Here is a 19,190-nt window from a genome sequence, read left to right as displayed (position 1 = left end):
TGCTGGTACCTAAAGATCTTAAAAAAATCTGTAAAAAAATGGAACACCCGGATTGTGACCAATGAGTTTTTCCCTGGCTTTATTGGGATTGCAAATGAAGTTTGAAGTTACACAATTCATCAACAGAAATGTATTAACAATGTGTAATGAAATATTGTCGCAGTACACTTGACAAATTGTCATCACGCAGTAAAACTCCATTGATTTTCAAATAACTTTCCTTATTTTGTTTTTATTTATTAGAAGATGCATTAGATTTACCGTTTTATGACGTTGACTTATCTTTTTATTCACTTTGTCCAAACTTTGGTATCTTTTTTTGTAATTGTTACTGAATATTTTTAGGCTTTACCTGGAATGCTATTTTTAAAGGATTTGAAAGCTTTGTTCACAATGGTGTGCTACCGTTAGAACTACCCTTAGGAAATGGAAATTACTTCCGTGTCGAATTACCTTTGCATCCAGGAATTCGAGGAAACTTTCCAGATAATAGACAGATGCCCAATCAAATAAGCCCTGTCGATCAAAGACCGTTTCCTCTTACAGATCATGAAGTGGGACCTGTGGAAACTCCTATGAGAACAAATGGACAATCTCCAATGGGTACCCATGCTGGTAATAATGTTATAAATCAAGCTAATAGAAGAGTGTTGCCACAAGGTGTACATCCATTAGGAGTAAACCAACGTCCAGGGGGAGCTCTACCAGGAAACAGTCAATTTGATATCGGACATGGGCAGATCCCTGTGGGAATGGCAATGAATATTCCACAACATGGACAATTTCCTTTAGGAGGATTAGCAAACAAATTGTATCCAGTAAAGGAAAGAGAATGGACGGGACAAATGCCGGATTTAGGTGGAGTTAATCCAATAAATAACCCAATGCCTGAACGATTCCCAATGGGAACACCTGCCGGTATTGCACCGAATGAACAGTTTCCTGCAAGACCAAATGTAGATATGAACATCAGAAATCCTATAGCCAGAGGAGATTTTCCTGGAGAATTAGGAAACGGACTGATTCCCGGTATAATCAATCCGGGGAATATTCACATGAATCAACTAGCTAATCAATTCCCTTCGGGAATGCCTATCAACATGATTCCTAATGGACAAACCGCTCAAAGAACAGATATAGGTAACAATATGATAAATCCGATAGACAGAGCAAATTCCCCTGGGAGCTTTATTCCTTCAGGAAGACGACCACGTCCAGTAAAATTCAATCAAATAAAACATGAAATGACAAATGCAATAACGCCGCCAGTAAAACAGTTGTCATTTCCAGAAAATAGTTTCCTAGTAAATTCAGTACCAACATCTAACATGATAAATCCACAATTTCCTGTATTCCAACCTGAAAGAATTCAACCAGCAGGAATACATCTGCCAAATAATGAAATATTACCCAATATTCATAAACTGGAACACAAACACAAAATGAGAGTACTTCCTATGTGGAATAAACCTATAGATATAAGTCATATGCCATCAGCAATGAATCCAAACTCTAACAACCTTTTTCCCGCGCATACACCAGGTTCAAACCCAATAATAAGGCAAAACCAGAACCAACCTTTACCAAGGAGAACAGGGGTAAGTCCTGAAGAATGGCTTCGACCAGACGGAAACAATTTGATGCCGGATGTTCCACAGCCTGATCGAGGAATCATTAGACCAAGTGAACAACTTTCAACTGGGTGGCCAACAAATGGAGGCAATTTAGGGGTACCTTTCCATCCAGATTATCTAAACCCAATAAGCCATACAAATGGAAAGTGGAAACGTATGTGGAAGAAAAGTAAGTAACATCAAATAAATAGTTCTTTGATAATATGTATTATTATTGTATTTTACTTCAATTAATGTGTCGGTTATACATATAAATACCATGGAAACGCAAACAGTTCCTGAAAAAAAAACCAGAAAACTAAACTGTTGTCTTATCTCAATTGAAAACCAGAGCAATTTGAAAATGAGTACTGATATATATTGAAATACCCTTGATATGTTTGAAATTTTAAAAATATATAACCCGGTTTCTAACTTCAAAACAAAATAATGCACAACCAATGTTGCAAACATCAACTGAAATACTAAACCACGAAGATTTAAAAAAAAACAAAAAAAAAAACAACATTCGTAGCTGTTTTGTCCAAGCAAACCTACAACAACAGAGATAAAACAGAAAATTGACAAAAGACAAACATAAAAAAGTCCCCAGTGTTTAATAGTTATTGATACATGTATATAAAAAAACCGCAAAACATTTTCTTATCAGGAATATTTTTACTTGGTGGTTATATGAAGGGGGATAACTGAGTAGACAAAAAGTTAACTGGGTTTGTAGCATGAATGCTTTTATCCAGTTCAATTGTCAATTGTGTATTTTATATAACTACCACTTGACGATTTCATTGGTGGTATATAATGAGTCCTCGTTAATACCATTCACCTCGTAGTCATTTTTATTAAATTTTGCCGTACACAATTATGAGCTTTATGTTAACTAGTTTTTTTTACTATCTAATGTATTCCTTTCCATTCTTTTTAACTAGCAAACAATTGAAAAAATTGCATATTTTTCTTATTGAGACATTATATGGCCGACCATACGGTAAAGGTTTTTCTTGTTTAAATGTGTATGACTACTTATAATTGCTTATATCCACTTCATTTGAACTTTGGTGGATAGTTCTTTCATTGACAACCATTCCACATCTCCTTATTTTCATACCAATGATGATGATTCCAGAAACTCGTGCTCCAAGCACTGAAAGACGTACTATATTCTTGCATTATACAGATACAGTATAAATTAAACTTGCATTTAATGAAATAACATCTATTTATATTTTTTCTTTCCAGAGGGTGGTTACTAATCACCAATTCATTCGGAAATTGGTGTGTGATACAGAATGCAAAATTGTAGAATATTCGGTTATATTTGTATTTTATGAATTAAATCATGATAGTTTTCATTATTTCTTGCCTCTTGGCTTGTATTTACGTTTTTTCAATTTTTTGTTTTTATTTCTTTCGTTATAGATAAACTCATATATCAGGATTTGATTTTTTTTTATATTTACGCCAGACGCGCATTTCGTCTACAAAACGACTCATCAGTGACGCTCGAATAAAAAAGGCAAATAAAGTACTAAACGTTTTGCTAAATACAGCTAAGATAATCTTATCCTGAGTTAGAAAAGTCTTAAAGTATTTCTAAAATTCAAAGTTATGTCAACAGTTAGTTTATAATTATGAACATATCAATGATAACTCAAGTCAACCCAGTAGTGCTGTATACTGGGCTGGCTTTTCATAGACGAAACGCGCGTCTGGCGTTAATATAAAATTCCATGGTATCTGTGATGAGTTTTATTTACAACCACTGGGTCGATGACACTGCTGGTGGAGTTTTAATCTCATCACAGATAGACTTTTTACTATTTTGAATTTGTGTTTTCTTTTGCTCGCGCAATTCTAGTTCAAAAAGATTTTTGTTTGTACTGGACAACAAATTCACGCAGTCATACAATGTTAAAAATACGGATTTTGTTTTCATATTAGGGTGAAAAATATGAAAAACAAAAACACATGCAACAAATCACAATACTATTCAATCGAAATTGTATGCCGAAATAAGCAAAATATTTCTTAACTTCATATCTTCGTATAGCATGAGAAGTCGTCATCATTAAAATTTTAGATTTTTTTGTTCGTTCGTTTCGTGTTCTTCGATGAGATGTTAGTTTAATCCAATTTTACTAATATGAAATGGCTATGATCAGGTACGGTTTGAATACTTTTGTATAGCCTTGATAATTCTTTAGTCACTTGCTATTTTGACGAACCCGTTTGCTTTGTTAGAAAGTCATACGTTTCTCCAATTTATTTTTCTCTTTGTTGTAATATTCCTAATTTTTCTTCGATTTAAGGATATCTAATAATTTCTTTCGGCTTTTTAATCTATTCAGTATAAGTGATTGATTAAATGATAATTTGTGTTTAACGCCATTATAAGCACGGTCGGTTTTTACTGATGCAGGTAGTCGGAATGCTCCAACTGCCTTTGTTATAAAAATACTTACAATCCAAGTCAATTAAGATTAGAATTGTACACACCTACCAAGTTCAGGGCTCGAACCCACATCCTCAGCTTTGGCAATCTATTGAAAAAGTCGATAAACTAATTTGACCACACGACCACCTTTGTTACTTTTATCAATATGAAGTTGTTTCTCAGCATATCTTGAACTGTTACTATTTTAATCTCGTTTGGTAATTAGAGATCCCCCCCACCATAACGCCATTTTTATTGACAATGCGTATGTCTAAATACATTACCATTATAATCAAAACTGCTAATTTAATAAATAAAAACCAGGTTCGACCCACATTCGTAATATAAAGGTTAATTATATTGACAAATCAAGTAACACTCCTATGTAATCCTTTAAGAATCATCATACGCTGTCAGAGTAAAACCTAAAATTTAAGTAAAAATAATGAGCATTGTGAATTATTTTTTTTATTTAGAAGGTCAGACTCGTCAGTTGGTATAATACACTGGGAGTAGCATATTCAAACGTGGCCAAAAGAATATCCATAAACTTTCAAAGGTCAACCTTGCGTGGGGAATTTTTATCCACAGCCTTAATTTGAAAATTATGAATTGAAAATTTATCGAATTGGCCAATGCTAAAAGAAGGTCCAATGTCTTGATAATTTTACTTCGACCGGAATGGTATACCCTTGAAAGTTCATCATCGATAGTATCCATGCAGTGAAAATGGTTTGCTGCGTCCGATGATTATTTCCCTTCAACTTAAAACATTTCAATTTAAATCGGTTACATAACTGTCATTTTAAAGATATAAAAACCCGGATAATCATACACACGCGTGTCGCACTAGTATAACGATAATATAATGTTTTTGACAATAGATAATTAAATGTTTAACTACACATTTATGTTGACAATAAAAATATCTGGCGATTAACTAAAGTGAATGATTGACAATAGGATCACGATCCGAAACCTACACCTTCTTTGAACTAATAGGATCGATTTCACATTTCATTTCACTTTCTACCTATATTCCATACGAAAACAAAATGCAATTCAATGTACAAGAATATATTATATTAAACTAAAGTTACATTATCATTTATAAGCGAACTAATTAAATTCTCATTTTTTTCATATTTATGAGATTTGAAAGTTAATGAAAATGCCAGTGTATACAAATTCATTTTGTTATGAGAAATATTATTTTATATGCACTGAATGTTGTTCTCTATCCCAGTGAATTCGGTTGCCAAAACACCGTCTCAATCTAATACACTTTCATTATAATGAAATAATATATCAAGTTATTTGAAGGACTTTTAAGTATTTGATGTTTATTGTTTATAAAACAAAAAATGTTGGTTTTATAAAACAAACAAAAATCAAAGCCTTATATCAGTTGAATGTGTTTCCGGTATGGAAAGATAATTTAAAGAATCTAGGTAGGTTGATTTTGTTTTTTAAATTTAAAATATATGGTTATACATTCTTGATTATTAAGAATTTTTGAATTTTTTTTGTTTAAACGCCACTCTTAAGCACCACTTTTAAGCTATTTTGTGGCATTCAGTTTTTATTGGTGGAGGAAGCCGGAGTGCCTGGAGAAAATCATCGACCATCGATATAAAAACTGACTATCCTGGTCAATTAAGATTGCAATCGAGTGCACCAACAAGAGTGGGGTTCGAACTCACAACCTCAGTATTGACTGGCTAGTGAGTACAGTATTAACTAATTAGACGACTCGGCCACCGAGGCCCCTTACTAGATTTTAAAAATGCCGTATAATTATAAATTTTCTTTATTCAAGACTCATTACATTTTACTTAAAGGAAATAGTTACTTTGATTGGTAAGGATTGTCTTTCAAATGTTAAAATCTTGCAGCAAGCTTTAATTATGTGCTACTGTTACACCGAAAGATACATTTGAATAAAAAGACATTTTCATCTTTGAAACAACATAAGTTAACAATACAAAAACAAAAATAAGAGGAAATGTATCTCTCTGAATATATTCTTACTACTAGTAATTAAAAACTTAAAAAACTTATCTTTGACCCTTTTTGACACTCATACACGAATTTCTCTCGTTATCGTTGTATGAAAATGTAATGAAAACTTTTCTGTTATTATGTGATTAGTATCAGTCGAATGTCATTCATTTAGTGAACATTTTATTTCTTCGTTTAATATATCAATTTTGAATAACAAATTAGATTTCAATCAACAAAATATATTTCACTACTGAAATTACTTTTACAACGGGGTTATAGGCAAACAAAATTTCTCGAAAAAGACATATTATATAAAGAGCACAAAAAACAATAATATAAAAACTTAAGCACAAATTAAGACAGCCCTTTCAAAACAAAACATATATGGTGAATTTATTTCAAGTTGAGTTGGATATATGCAATAAAAAAGCCTTAAGGATGTAATCAATGTATCGGAACCTGACGGAAAAGGATAGTGATATTGTTTCATTATCCTCGAAAAGATTGTGCAGGACGCCTGCATCATGCGATCAAGGAACAATTGGCCAGTAGAAGTTATCATAGGAATGTCGACATTAAAAAACGTGGCAACTAAAAGTAAACAAATATGTTGTGAATTTCTGAAAATCAGGTTCTTTTTAATCCCAGTCTCAGAGAACTTTTTTTTTTAAGTATGTTTGCCCTCACATCCCGCTACTTTACGTAATAATACCTAGGGTTGGCTTGGATCGAGAAATACAATCATCTTATCTACCACTTACGACCAGTGAAACAAATGCTGAAGAAACTGTGAGAAAATAAACTCATCATAGCTATCAGGACTAAATTAATGTATATCTAAATCGTCAGATCGGAATAAAGACCGTAAAACCGATGTCATGAGTAAGAAGGATTGCATTCAAATACTATTGGAGTTTCTGCTCAACTAGTGACTACAATGTTCATAAAAAGTACAAACATAAGTCACAATCTAAGATAATTCGTAAACGGAGACATTATGATAAGATTAAGAATACATAAATGACAAAAGCAACAAGTCCTTGGGGATAAACGTGTGGTGAAAAAGCAAGTTACAAATAAAATGAAGGAAATAAAATATCAAATCTGGTTTATACTTTCGTAACTTAGTGTTGTGACCATTTAGCTAATAATTTTGGTGTTAGTATGATTGATTCTCCAACAGTTGTCTCGACCAAAATTCCAGATTGACACATCGAAAATAACTTGATTTTTATAATCAGAGACCTCTCTTGGATCTTCAGAGATCTTCCATATACACAAAATGTTGAAATAACCAAATCGTTAATATATTATAAAACAAACAACCGACAATATTTCGGACAGGTCACTAGCACGAAAAATAATTACGGTTCAACTAGTTTTTTCTTTTAGATTTTAACCCTTGTTCTGAAAATAATACATAACAGAACATATGATAAAACTTATAACAAGGGAAGCGCTTGATTTCAAAAACATAAAGAAAGATACAAAAGTTTAGGAAACTATTACACAAACATACACAAGCCATGCACATAATCAAAACTATGGTAATAGAAGTAAAACTGTATCAACAAATGTTCGCAGTAACCAAATGCAGGCACAAAGAATTGTGAGAAATCTGTTATAATTTCTATCGTCAAAGAATGATATACTGTAAACCGGGAAATTTTTGCGCCGTCTTTATTTCGCGTTTTATGAACACAATCTAAATTAGCGTCGTTTTGAATTCGCGATTTCCCTGTGGCCTATGTAAATATTTTCAATAGGGATATATAAAATGAATAGCTGTACATACATGATAATTAAGTGATAAAATCAATCAGTAATCTTTCGTTTTCGGTTTATCAAAGTTGAAAGAGATTAAAAGTTGTGTCTTGTCTGCTCGTAAAACTCATGCACAATAAAAAAAAAAAAAAAAAAGAAGACCTATAAATTTAGAGTGAAATAAATACTGTCAGGATTAATGCTAATTAATTGATCTTTGATCTGATTAATCTGTGTTGCAGATTCAACGAGGTAATACTTTTATAACTGATTGACAGGTGTCATTAACATTTTTATAATCAGTGATGTTTTTGTAACAATATCGGTAGTGTCCGCATGCGTGTGATGTCTTCACTGCTAATATGATTAATTTTGAGAGTAAAAAATCATGATTTCTTAAATTGTTTTTTACTTTGAAATACAGTTATTTTTTGAGGTTATAAGAAATACAGTTTCGATCTGTCGTCGGTAAAATAGTGGTCCCGTACATATCCTATTTATATACGCAAAAATGTATGGTATTCATCTTATGAATAGAGTTTCCTTGAAATTTTCGCTGTCGTTTTATTTTCGCGGTTCAAGTCTTACCGCGAAAATAGCGAAAATTAAACTGTCGCGAAAATTTCCCTGTTTACAGTATACGTGATATAATACTACTTTCTATCATAGTATTTGCTAGAAGAAAACTCCAATTTGATAGGTAGCATTTACCTATTTCAAACATGAATTGATCGACAGTAGTTTTTTTAATTTATATCTACTTAGTATATTTTTCTTTATCATTTTCCCTCAGATTCTAACATTAATACAGAAGATGATACGCCTTTATTAAGCAGAACTTATTTGGTAGAATGGGTTGTAAACAGTCGAAGGTTAAGGACGATGAGAAAGCTGTGGAATATGTCGATTATGTGAGTAAAACAAGCAATATCACAGCATATTTTAATTTGAAACATAGGTATATGATCTACGCTTATAAAATATAAAAAAAATAGTTTTTTGTTTAATAACATAGCTTTAGGGACTTTCCTGTGTGAATTTTCCTCGGATTTCAGTATTTTTTTGATTTTATTATTTAGTGTGGCGTACGAAATTTCACTCTGGTATCTAAGATGAGTTTATATGAATTGTTTTATAAATTAGAAAAAAGTGTTTATTGATACAAGTTTAAATTCTTTATTATTCTATATGGGCAATGCAAGATTTGTCATATATATGATATACAGTGATGATCAATATTCTCATTTTAATACTTGCGTTTTGGTAAAACAAATAAGGTAATAAAAGCGTAATTCCTTATACATAGAGTATTTTCTTTTATACGATCAGAAATCATTAAAGGAGGCCAAATCGGAGGTATACGACATCACATGTTCGTCATATGTTGTTGGTTTAATTAAGGTTACATTGTTTTCCATCTTTTACAGTGTTGAATTCTGATTTTTCTGAAAAATGGGCATGTCGTTCAGTGGTAGAAAATCAAAACTTGTCAATCAAAGAACATCTGATTTGGATATTTTCAAACATACAGATGATTTGGTGGTTTACGATCTCGAGGAAGAAAATGAAACAGATAATTTCGCGAATCATGTAAATATATATATTTCTTTTTTTATAATTCAAGCCTTAAACTTAAATAATGAAACAATTGTCCATCATTAATTAGTTGATTGTCACATGTGGAACAGGATATTAACCCTTTCAGAGCACGTGAAATCACCCACGGTACGTGATGCTCAGTCTTTATGGTCTTTTAAGGTTGTGTTTTGTATCCTGTTGTGTGTCTTTTGGTTGTTTTTGCAATGGCATTGTCAGTTTGTATTCCATTCAAAAGTTTAGATGTTCTTTTGGTATCTTTCGCCTCACTTTTAACTCTTATAAACTATATTGAATGGTAATTTCCAATAACTATTTAAATTTGTATTTCAGAAAGACGTAGTAGAATGTCCACCAAGGTATCCGACAGCATTAGCACCTACAGCTAGAAGAAAGGATGTATCATATTTAGAAAAATACAAAGAAGCAACAGAGAGAGTTAACACGGTTAGTTCATGTCAACTTCATTTTCAGCCGTAAACAGTTATCAAAGGTACAAGGATTATAATTTTATACACCAGACGCGCGTTTAGTCTATATAAGACTCATCAGTGACGCTCAGATCAAAACAAAGTAAGACACGCATTGGGGCTCTTCGAAACGAGATGAGACGTAAATTACAAGTTCATATGTTTTATGTTTGTTTATATTCTTAAAGAGATACATGTTGTTTTGAGTAACAGAAAACAACGTAAAAGATAAATAGATATTATAAAGATATCTACTAGAAAAAACATATTTGCACCATAGCTATATTTTATTTCTATGTTTTTGACAGGCTTACTACATTGTACTATTAGCCTTTCTTCATAAACTTTAATTTCATTGGTGTGTTCCAGGTTCCAAATTCTGCTTTGGGAGATTATTCAGCTCTTTTGAAACATTTAGTGGACAACGTCACGTCAGATTTAGAAAAAGTCTGGACACTATATCTTTGGGTTGTTAGCCATGACTTCAGTGATCCGTCACACTGTAAATACCCTGCCGGAGACACACCAAAGGGATACCTCAGATGGATTCACGACGGAGAAGGAGATGTTGCATCTTTCTTTGCTATCTTATGCAGGTAAATTGAACACAAAAAATATAAAATTGTTACACGATGATAACTGCTGTACCAATATTTTGACTATTTTATTTATTGTGTCTGTTTAGTTAACGCATCATTGTAAATATAACGGAATTTGATGAGACTGTCATCAAAGTGAGAGGGTTAGCGCTATAAAACCAGGTTTAATCAACCATTTTCTACATTTGAGAATGCCTGTACCAAGTCAGGAATATGACAGTTCTGAGTTCAGTATTTTTGTGATTTTACTTTTTAAAGAATGAACAATGCGAAACCCATAAAAAAACCGGCTGTATATTACTGAATGGTTCGCAGATCCTGATCAACATCAGAGCATTTTTTTCAACTTTTTTTTAACCCCTTATTTTAGTTCATTAGTTATGCTCATGCATACTAGTATATGATAGTTAAATAGACATATTATTCAATGAATTTGGTCTCTTCCTTTAGTAGTATAGACTTAAGTTATAAATCAAATATACAATAATATTTCAAATTATACAAAAAAAAATGGAAAATGCATGCTACTTATGAGCAAATACATATTCACAGTGTTAATTACTAACAAATACTAGGCAAATCATGTACTCTCTACTATCTACACTTTAGACATATAGACATGCTTTGTTTGATATTGTTTATCAGTATAAACAATGTTAACACTTTATAAAGATTATCATCTAATATAATTCCAATATTTACATTAATTCCAGACGTGCAAGTATAAAATGTGTGATAATTGATGGAATAAGTAAAGGAGGAGACTACGAAGTAGGACTGTCGGAACAAGAACTGGAGAAAATGAGAGATCGGTGGAACGCTGTGTACATAGATAGAAACTGGAGATTTGTTCATCCTTCTTGGGGATCGAAGGCATCTGATAAGGTATGATTACACTGCATTATTTGTTTTTAATTTCTAGTGTAATTTTGATTTGAAACAAAAAAAAAAACATTAAAAGAAATATTTTGATCAAACTGTTGTTATAGACACATTTTTGTTATTTAGTTTTGTAATAAGATGGTTTATTTTGTAACAACTAGTTACCTGTTGCAGAAAGAAAAGGAATTAACAAATGGATGCTTTAAATTTTGATATATTTGTAACTTACCTGTCCAAAAGGATTAGTTGGGATATTCTTTCCACAAGTCATTTCCACTAAAGATGATTATTACCAACTTTTTTGGCGTTTTTCCTTATAACTTTGAAAATATGGTAGTTGACGAGTAACTTTTGATAGCAATATTGATCAGCGGGACAAGATCTACAAATTTTTGAAACTTTTGGTTGACACCTCCAAGGAATTATTTCCCGCAAACGACTATTAAAACCATCTTTCGTTTTCATATGTGGCCAAAATCATAGTAGACAAAAATAATGAAAACAGCAAATACCAAAACGATTTTTTTCTGCTGATTTCTTTAAATCATTGGTATTGAATGGTCGTGAAAACTAGTTATACAACACAAAAAAAGAGATTATATAGCATTAATTAAGAAAGGTTATTCTTATGTTTGTTTAATAATATTGAGTTATGTATTCCCTTCTTTTATTTGTTTTAGATTCGAAATTATTTTTTCTTGCCGGAACCAGAAGAGTTTAACACATGGTGTCGCCCTGATGACAGACAGTGGCAACTCCTGACGACAATGGTTACCATGTCGGAGTTTACAAGTTTCCCATACTGTACTGCAGAATTTTTTATGATGAATATGAAAGTTCTTTCCCCTAAAACCGGAAAGGTTCGAGCTAGAAACGGACATGTTTTTGTTGAAATTGCCACAACGCGAAATATAGGGAAAACTGTTGTAGTCAAGTATAACTTGATAGGAAAGAAACTACTAAAACCTAGGGTAGGCATGAACGGGCATGCAGGAGGGGAGTCAACTCAAAGGGAAATGATTCCCAAAGAAGGGATCAACGGGTACGCAGGTGGGGAGTCAACACACAGGGGATTAATTACGAGCAGGCTTCATGAGATTGAGCAGGAAGGTGAAGATAAAAATGAAGAACTCATAACTCCTTCTGCATTTCCATCTGACCTCGACACGTTTGTGTTTATGTGGAGAAAAGACGCTCATTTTATGTTTAATATCCAGCTACCAGTATCGGGTGTATACCTTTTCTCTGTAGAGGCAGGGCATATTAATCCTGATTATTCTGTGTCAGACATGGTGTTAGTTGCAGAAATAAAAATATATTGTTTTGATAATGTTCACGAGGAAGACATTGACTTGTTCCCTGACGTACCAGAGATTGGATGGGGCGTAACTCCACATTGCTTGGTACGAGGTATTCGCCCTATTTCACACGTTGACGGGGAAGTTTTTGTTCTCCCAGATGCTGATACGACTATTAGATTTGAGCTTGATCACGAATACGAGTTTGATGTTGAAATGATTGGTGCAAATTTTGCCGATGATTTACAAAAATACGTCAGTCATAATGTTCATAATAATCTATTAACTATCAAAGTTCGAATCCCTGGAGAAGGACACTATGGACTGAAAATCCACGCAAAAGGTGATGATGACGTGGACTTCGTCAATGTGTGCAATTATTTTTTGGTTTTCAACAAGATATCATCCAATATTGAGGTAATATCAAATATTTAATTCATCTTTAAGATAGAACTGAATAAACTGGAAAATAAACAAGAACAATTACATAATTCTAAACATGAATTAGCAACCATACCGGAATCAAAAGAAAATAAACAAAGGAAAAAAGTTCGAACGCTCGACTATATCAACCAAAGCACCGAAAGGCCAAAAATTGTCCTTTTCCTGACTCGTTACAGGCATTTTCAGAAGAAAAGAAAATGCCAGGTTAGATCTGATTTCATAGCGGATTAACTTCCAGTTGTAGTCTAAAGTTACATTTAAAAGAAATTGGGTTTCAACTCAAGCACACATATTTGGTTAACGATGTAATAATTGGGTTCATTCAGCCAACATTATACTCTCATATCAAAGATGCGGAATACAAACAAAAACCGAGGGAAACATAGCAACGATAAGAGGAAAACAAAGAACAATAGAACAAGTTAAAAATATAAAACAGAACAGGTGAAAAAAAAAAATATTAAATTCATTAGTAAATCCATTTTCCTGAAAATAAACTATTCATCATTTGGATCCTTATTCCTTAAACTTCCCAAATATTTTTTACTCGGACTAATGCACTGACCTTTGATTGTTAAAACAGAAGATGCTCAATAATGGTTTTTACTGGTTTTAAATAGAAAAACAAAAATTAAGAAGGTAAAAATAATATTTTTATTTAGAAAATTTATGCATATATAGAATCCACAAAATTCGTCTGCATTATCTGGTTGTTTTTTTCCCGTTATTGTAGAAATTTCCTAAACGGATGCTGAGAGAAAAATTAGAAAGAGCAACTGATGGTGATGAAAGGCATAGGTTAAAGGAAGCGTTAGATGACTTTATACTCCACAATGTACCTGATCGAGGGGAAGTTAAGAAAGCTAAAGACAAGATAGGCTTCTTCGATGATAAAAAGGGTTTGTTTTATTTCTATTGAATTGAAACTCATGTCATTCATATCAAGAATCTAATTTCAAATTGGTATATGATAGTTATCGTACAAAAAACAGATATGAGACAATATTAAGGTTTTAACAAAGGCATAAAGCGAGTATATAGATATAAGAAGGACAGCTCTCCATTCAAGTCAAATATGAAATAAACATGTAAAAACTCTCTCACAGACAAACAACCAATAACTGAAAAAAATAAGGGCATACACAACAAGCGCGGGGACACATTCTACTACATCCATGCAGTACATGTATGTGTGCATAAAATGTATAATGATTTGCTGTGAATAATTCAATGAAATGTTTAGTCGCCCCTTACTTAATGCGCAATAACTTTATTAACGTATAAAGAAAAACTCCTGAATTTGTCAACCAGTACATGAGAGTCTGTTATTTTGAAGCGAATGCACATAGAAAATCTACTATATTCTGTATGATTTATCTTAATAGATATTTGGTCGGTTGACACTTTCACACTCAATAGTCAAGTTAAACTCGCTGAAAATATTGTTGACAATATATACGCTTTCTTTCTATCATTATGATAATAAACACAAATCATTTCTTTTAACATTTAAGTCATATTTTCATTGAATATTAACAGCATTAAGTGATGCCATCAAACGGAAAAATCCCAAATACCTACAGAAATCAATACAAGATGCCAAAAAGTCTAAATTTACTGAAGAATTAGAAGAGGACATCAAACGAGCAGAGCTAATGTTAGCTAAATTGAATAGAATGGAAGGTTATCTACATCCTATTGCAAAGTTGCAGAACTCAACCTTGGCAGAAATACGGTGCTATACATGGCCACCTGAAGTGGTTAGAAATGTCCTCGCGGCAGTATACGTATTGTTAGGAGAGGACTATGAATATCTTCAGGTAATAACTACAATGTCATGGTATTATCTGCGCATTTTCAAAGTTGGTGTTTTGCATCGTATGTTATTTCGGGTGTCCAGAATTTGTAGATTCTTAGACTTCTAATACTTAAAATTAAGAAGAGTAATATTGTTCAACGAGTTCTCCCATGTGTACTCTATGAAGAATAACAGTATATCAGTGTTTGTCTCATTTTCATCAAAAAAGATTTAATCGTTCTGAATTGTAAAAGAAATAACCGAAACTTGATTGTGAATGAAAAGAGTTCTTGGATGGACAGTGCTGATATCATCTAAATACAACCTATATAAAACTTCCTTAGTTAAAAAAGGCAACAGTAGTATACTGCTGTTCAAAAATTCATAAATCGACAAATCAGAGACACAACACCGAAATGTAACACACACAGAAACGAACTGTAATGTTACGATGGCCATTTTACTGACTTGGTACAGGGCATTTTATGAAGAAAAAAATGGTGGATTGAACCTGGTTTTGTGGCATGCCAAACCTCCCGCTTTAATGGCAGTGTCAACTATAACTAAAATTAATTAAAATAACTATAATTAAAACATCTGTTTTGCTCTTTCTGTCAGTAGCACTACAAACCGTTTGCTGTACTATGTCGCTTCTTAAAATATATTTTTCATCAGTTGGTATAAAAAAGAAGATGTGGTATAATTGTCAATGAGACAACTATCCACAAAAGACCAAAATGACACAGACATTAACAACTATAGGTCACCGTACGGCCTTCAACAATGAGCAAAGCCCATACCGCATAGTGAGCTATAAAAGGCCCCGATAAGACAATGTAAAACAATTCAAACGAGAAAACTAACGGCCTTATTTATGTAAATAAAATGAACGAAAAACAAATATGTAACACATAAACAAACGACAACCACTGAATTACAGGCTCCTGACTTGGGACAGGCACATACATAAATAATAAGGCGGGGTTAAACATGTTAGCGGGATCCCAACCCTCCCCTAACCTGGGACAGTGGTATAACAGTACAACATAAGAACGAACTATAAAAATGAGTTGAAAAAGGCTGGACAAAAATAGGAGTGGACGTGGCCTGGTACTTATACATTCCCGACACAAAAAGACACAATGAACAGATCTGAGAGTACTCACAGTTATCTGATAGCTAGTTCAAAGCCACCAACAACTAATAAAAAAATCATGCAACTAAGACTTAACTATCAATCCGTACACATCCAACATCTATGTAATCAGAAAATTGATATAAATAAGCATTTTTAACTCAATAACAAAGTTTAGGACCATATTTTACATGTATTTTGCAGGATTGGGATTATATTCAAAGCTTACTGGCCAAAGTTGGAAAAGAGGGTTTGAAAAACAAGGTTTTAAATCTAGATATGGAGACTGTCCCACAGCGGCAAGTAGATCTGGCTGATATTATTATTGATCCACACAAGTTAGATGAGGCAAGAGAGGCCAGTACTGGAACGGCAGCATTATACCAATGGGTAAGCTAAGAGATATATAAATTAAGATTACTCACAAGATAAACAAATACAGTTTTTTTCTGAAACAAACCCAGGACATTTCAATTGAAAGCTCAACTTAGAAATACAATACATTAATACACGGATTTTTTTCTCCTTACTCATTTCCTAAAAGTTGAATATCGTGAAATGACTTATAAGAACAGATTTGTTTATAGTGTAGATGATAACTTTATAAATGTGTATCCCTTGTGGCAAATATTTGTGCTTGAACTAAATCTATTTTTGGTAGTATTCAAAATTTTCTTTTAAACAAAACTCTTAATATCAAGAATAATTTTGGGAGAAAATAGTACGACAAAAGTTAAAATATCAAAGAAAATTTAAACATGCAAACAAACTAATGCAAGATCGATTTTCTTTTAATAAACTTCAAAAAACAAATTGTAATCGAATTTTTAAATTTACCTCAAACTGAAAAAAAAATATTAAATTATATTTACTTGAACGACTTGTGCTTTTGATATTGGAAGTATACATGTATAAATAAATGGTAATGTGCAAATAAAAGGTAATTATACCCCCGCTTTAAAAAAAGGGGGGGTATACTGTTTTACCTCTGTCTGTCAGTCCGTCCGTCCGTCCGTCAGTCAGTCCGTCCCATGAAACTTTCGTCACATTTTTCTCAGGAACTACACATCATCCCTTTCTGTAATTTGGTATCAACATTTATATATGTCAGCCATACCGTGTGATGCGTTTTCAGATTCATCACTTGACAACTTCCTGTTTACCGAACACTTGTCTGATTTTACACATGATAGCCAAGTTGAAAATTTTCGTCACATTTTTCTCAGGAACTACAATACAAGGATTTCTGAAATTTGGTTTCAGGATTTATATAAGTCAGCTATACCGTGTGATGCGTTTTCAGATTCATCACTCGACAACTTCCTGTTTACCGAACACTTGCATATTTTTACACTATTAATATTATCCACTTGCGGCGGGGGTATCATCAGTGAGCAGTAGCTCGCAGTTTCACTTGTTTTAAAATGTTGAATGTTGATCAACTAATCAACTAGAAGTAATCTAAGACGTGAAATGTGTACTACTCTAATTTAATCTTTTTAACAATAGCATAAATATCGACACACTATAACTTTGTTATATTCAACAGGTGAACAACATATGTACAGAGAAAAAAAGCCAACAGACATCTGTTAATTCAAGTAGTAATGGTGACAACAAGAACAGAAAATTAAAAGTTAAATACCCACAGAAGGATACAGGTAAAGCTGGGCAATATGACAGCGGCAAGTTTGGACAATATGGTTCTATGAAAGGACGGCAGTACGAGGTAACATCAGGCGGGCAAAACGGCAAGACAAAAATTAATAATCTCGTCAAAGGAAAAGGGGGACAGTATGATAACAGACATGATACTAACAGAAAATCCAACGACCGAAAAGACACAAAACAAGCGCACGAAACTATATCGCCACAGCATCGATTTTCGAAGTCGGACAAGAAGAGTAATAATATCTTAGGAATGATTATTATAGACGAAAGGTCATCATCAAAATCAAAATCACCAAACAGCAAGGGATCACCAACACATAAGTCACCATCATCAAAGAATGCTTCGCCTATGCAGAAAAATATTTCACCAGCACAGAGATCTCTAGCCAGTAAAACCATATCGCCAGCTAGTAAAAACGTATCACCAGCTAGTAAAAATGTATCACCAGCTAGTAAAAATGTTTCCCCAGCCAGTAAAAATGTTTCCCCAGCGCACAGATCTCCTGCCAATAAATATGTATCACCAACACAAAAATCTCCGTCAAACAGATCACCAAATCAGAAATCTCCATCCCAAAAATCACTAGCAGAAAAATCACCAGCTGAAAAATCACAAGGTAATCGATTCCATGTGATAAAATCGGACTCTCAGAAATCACCACCTATTGTACCACCATCAGATTCGCCACCTCATCGATCACCTCTACAACGACCTCCTAATGATGAAGTGCTCACGCCAATAGGATTATCTCCAGTGCCTCAGTCGGATGAAGAGGCTTTCAACAACTTTTCGCCGATTTCACCAAACGAGAAATAAAAGATAACCTATAGAATGTTTGAAACTCTACATATAACTACAGGCAGCAACAGAAAAATCCAAACTTTAATTCGTATACATAAAACCAGCATTATTAAGTTTTAAGTGTTGGAGGCCACAATTGATCACAATGCAATTCACTTGCCGTTTTAATGAGGTTGTAAAATGCAACTAAACATTGCTTGTCATTGGTATCAAACTTTTGAATGAGCCTTAAGCCTAGAAACATAACAACACATATTTGTTTATAATGAACCAATATTACTGTAATGATTACTGTTGTATAGATATATGCATTTGAAATGTACCATATCATCTCATTCTTTTTTTTGTCCTACAAAGATCAGCTCATCTGACTCTACGGAACGAATTTGTATGTATAATACTTCAAGTTTAAAACAAAATGATATAACAATAAAGCAAACGTACAAATATGATGTCACATTACAAATACTAATAATTCCTACAGCAAATATTTGGGATTTCGTTTATTTTGTTTGCGAATTTTATCACAAGAGAGAGAAGATACCAAAGGGGGAGGGGGGATACAAAATTATCAATCAAATATAGTAAGTTGACAGTAGTTAACCGATGTTAAAATCTCGTAAATCGATTAGAAAGAGACAAATAAACTCATCATAGAAACT

General features: G+C 32.9%; 1 protein-coding gene across 4 annotated transcripts; it reads left to right on the top strand.

Moving 5' to 3' along the window:
* Nucleotides 1–5,290: 5,290 nt before the first annotated feature.
* LOC139519467 (uncharacterized) lies at nucleotides 5,291–19,016 on the top strand. Of its 4 annotated transcripts, none has more exons than XM_071311572.1 (11): nucleotides 5,349–5,516; nucleotides 8,627–8,744; nucleotides 9,261–9,423; nucleotides 9,763–9,876; nucleotides 10,269–10,495; nucleotides 11,212–11,383; nucleotides 12,061–13,095; nucleotides 13,856–14,021; nucleotides 14,662–14,942; nucleotides 16,260–16,445; nucleotides 17,605–19,016. In XM_071311572.1, exons 3-11 carry the CDS (start codon nucleotides 9,286–9,288, stop codon nucleotides 18,541–18,543), a joined length of 3,258 nt encoding a protein of 1,085 aa, XP_071167673.1. In that variant the 5' UTR covers nucleotides 5,349–5,516; nucleotides 8,627–8,744; nucleotides 9,261–9,285; the 3' UTR covers nucleotides 18,544–19,016. The 4 variants fall into 4 exon arrangements, with proteins under 4 accessions (XP_071167675.1, XP_071167673.1, XP_071167676.1 ...); XM_071311573.1 differs by lacking the exon at nucleotides 5,349–5,516 and adding an exon at nucleotides 5,606–5,789; XM_071311574.1 differs by lacking the exon at nucleotides 9,261–9,423 and having other exon boundaries at nucleotides 5,291–5,516.
* Nucleotides 19,017–19,190: the final 174 nt, after the last annotated feature.

Source organism: Mytilus edulis, chromosome 4 (genome assembly GCF_963676685.1).
Source record: "Mytilus edulis chromosome 4, xbMytEdul2.2, whole genome shotgun sequence".
NCBI lineage: Eukaryota > Metazoa > Mollusca > Bivalvia > Mytilida > Mytilidae > Mytilus > Mytilus edulis.
Note: the sequence above shows the minus strand (reverse complement) of the source record. Positions and strands in the feature narration are given on the sequence as shown.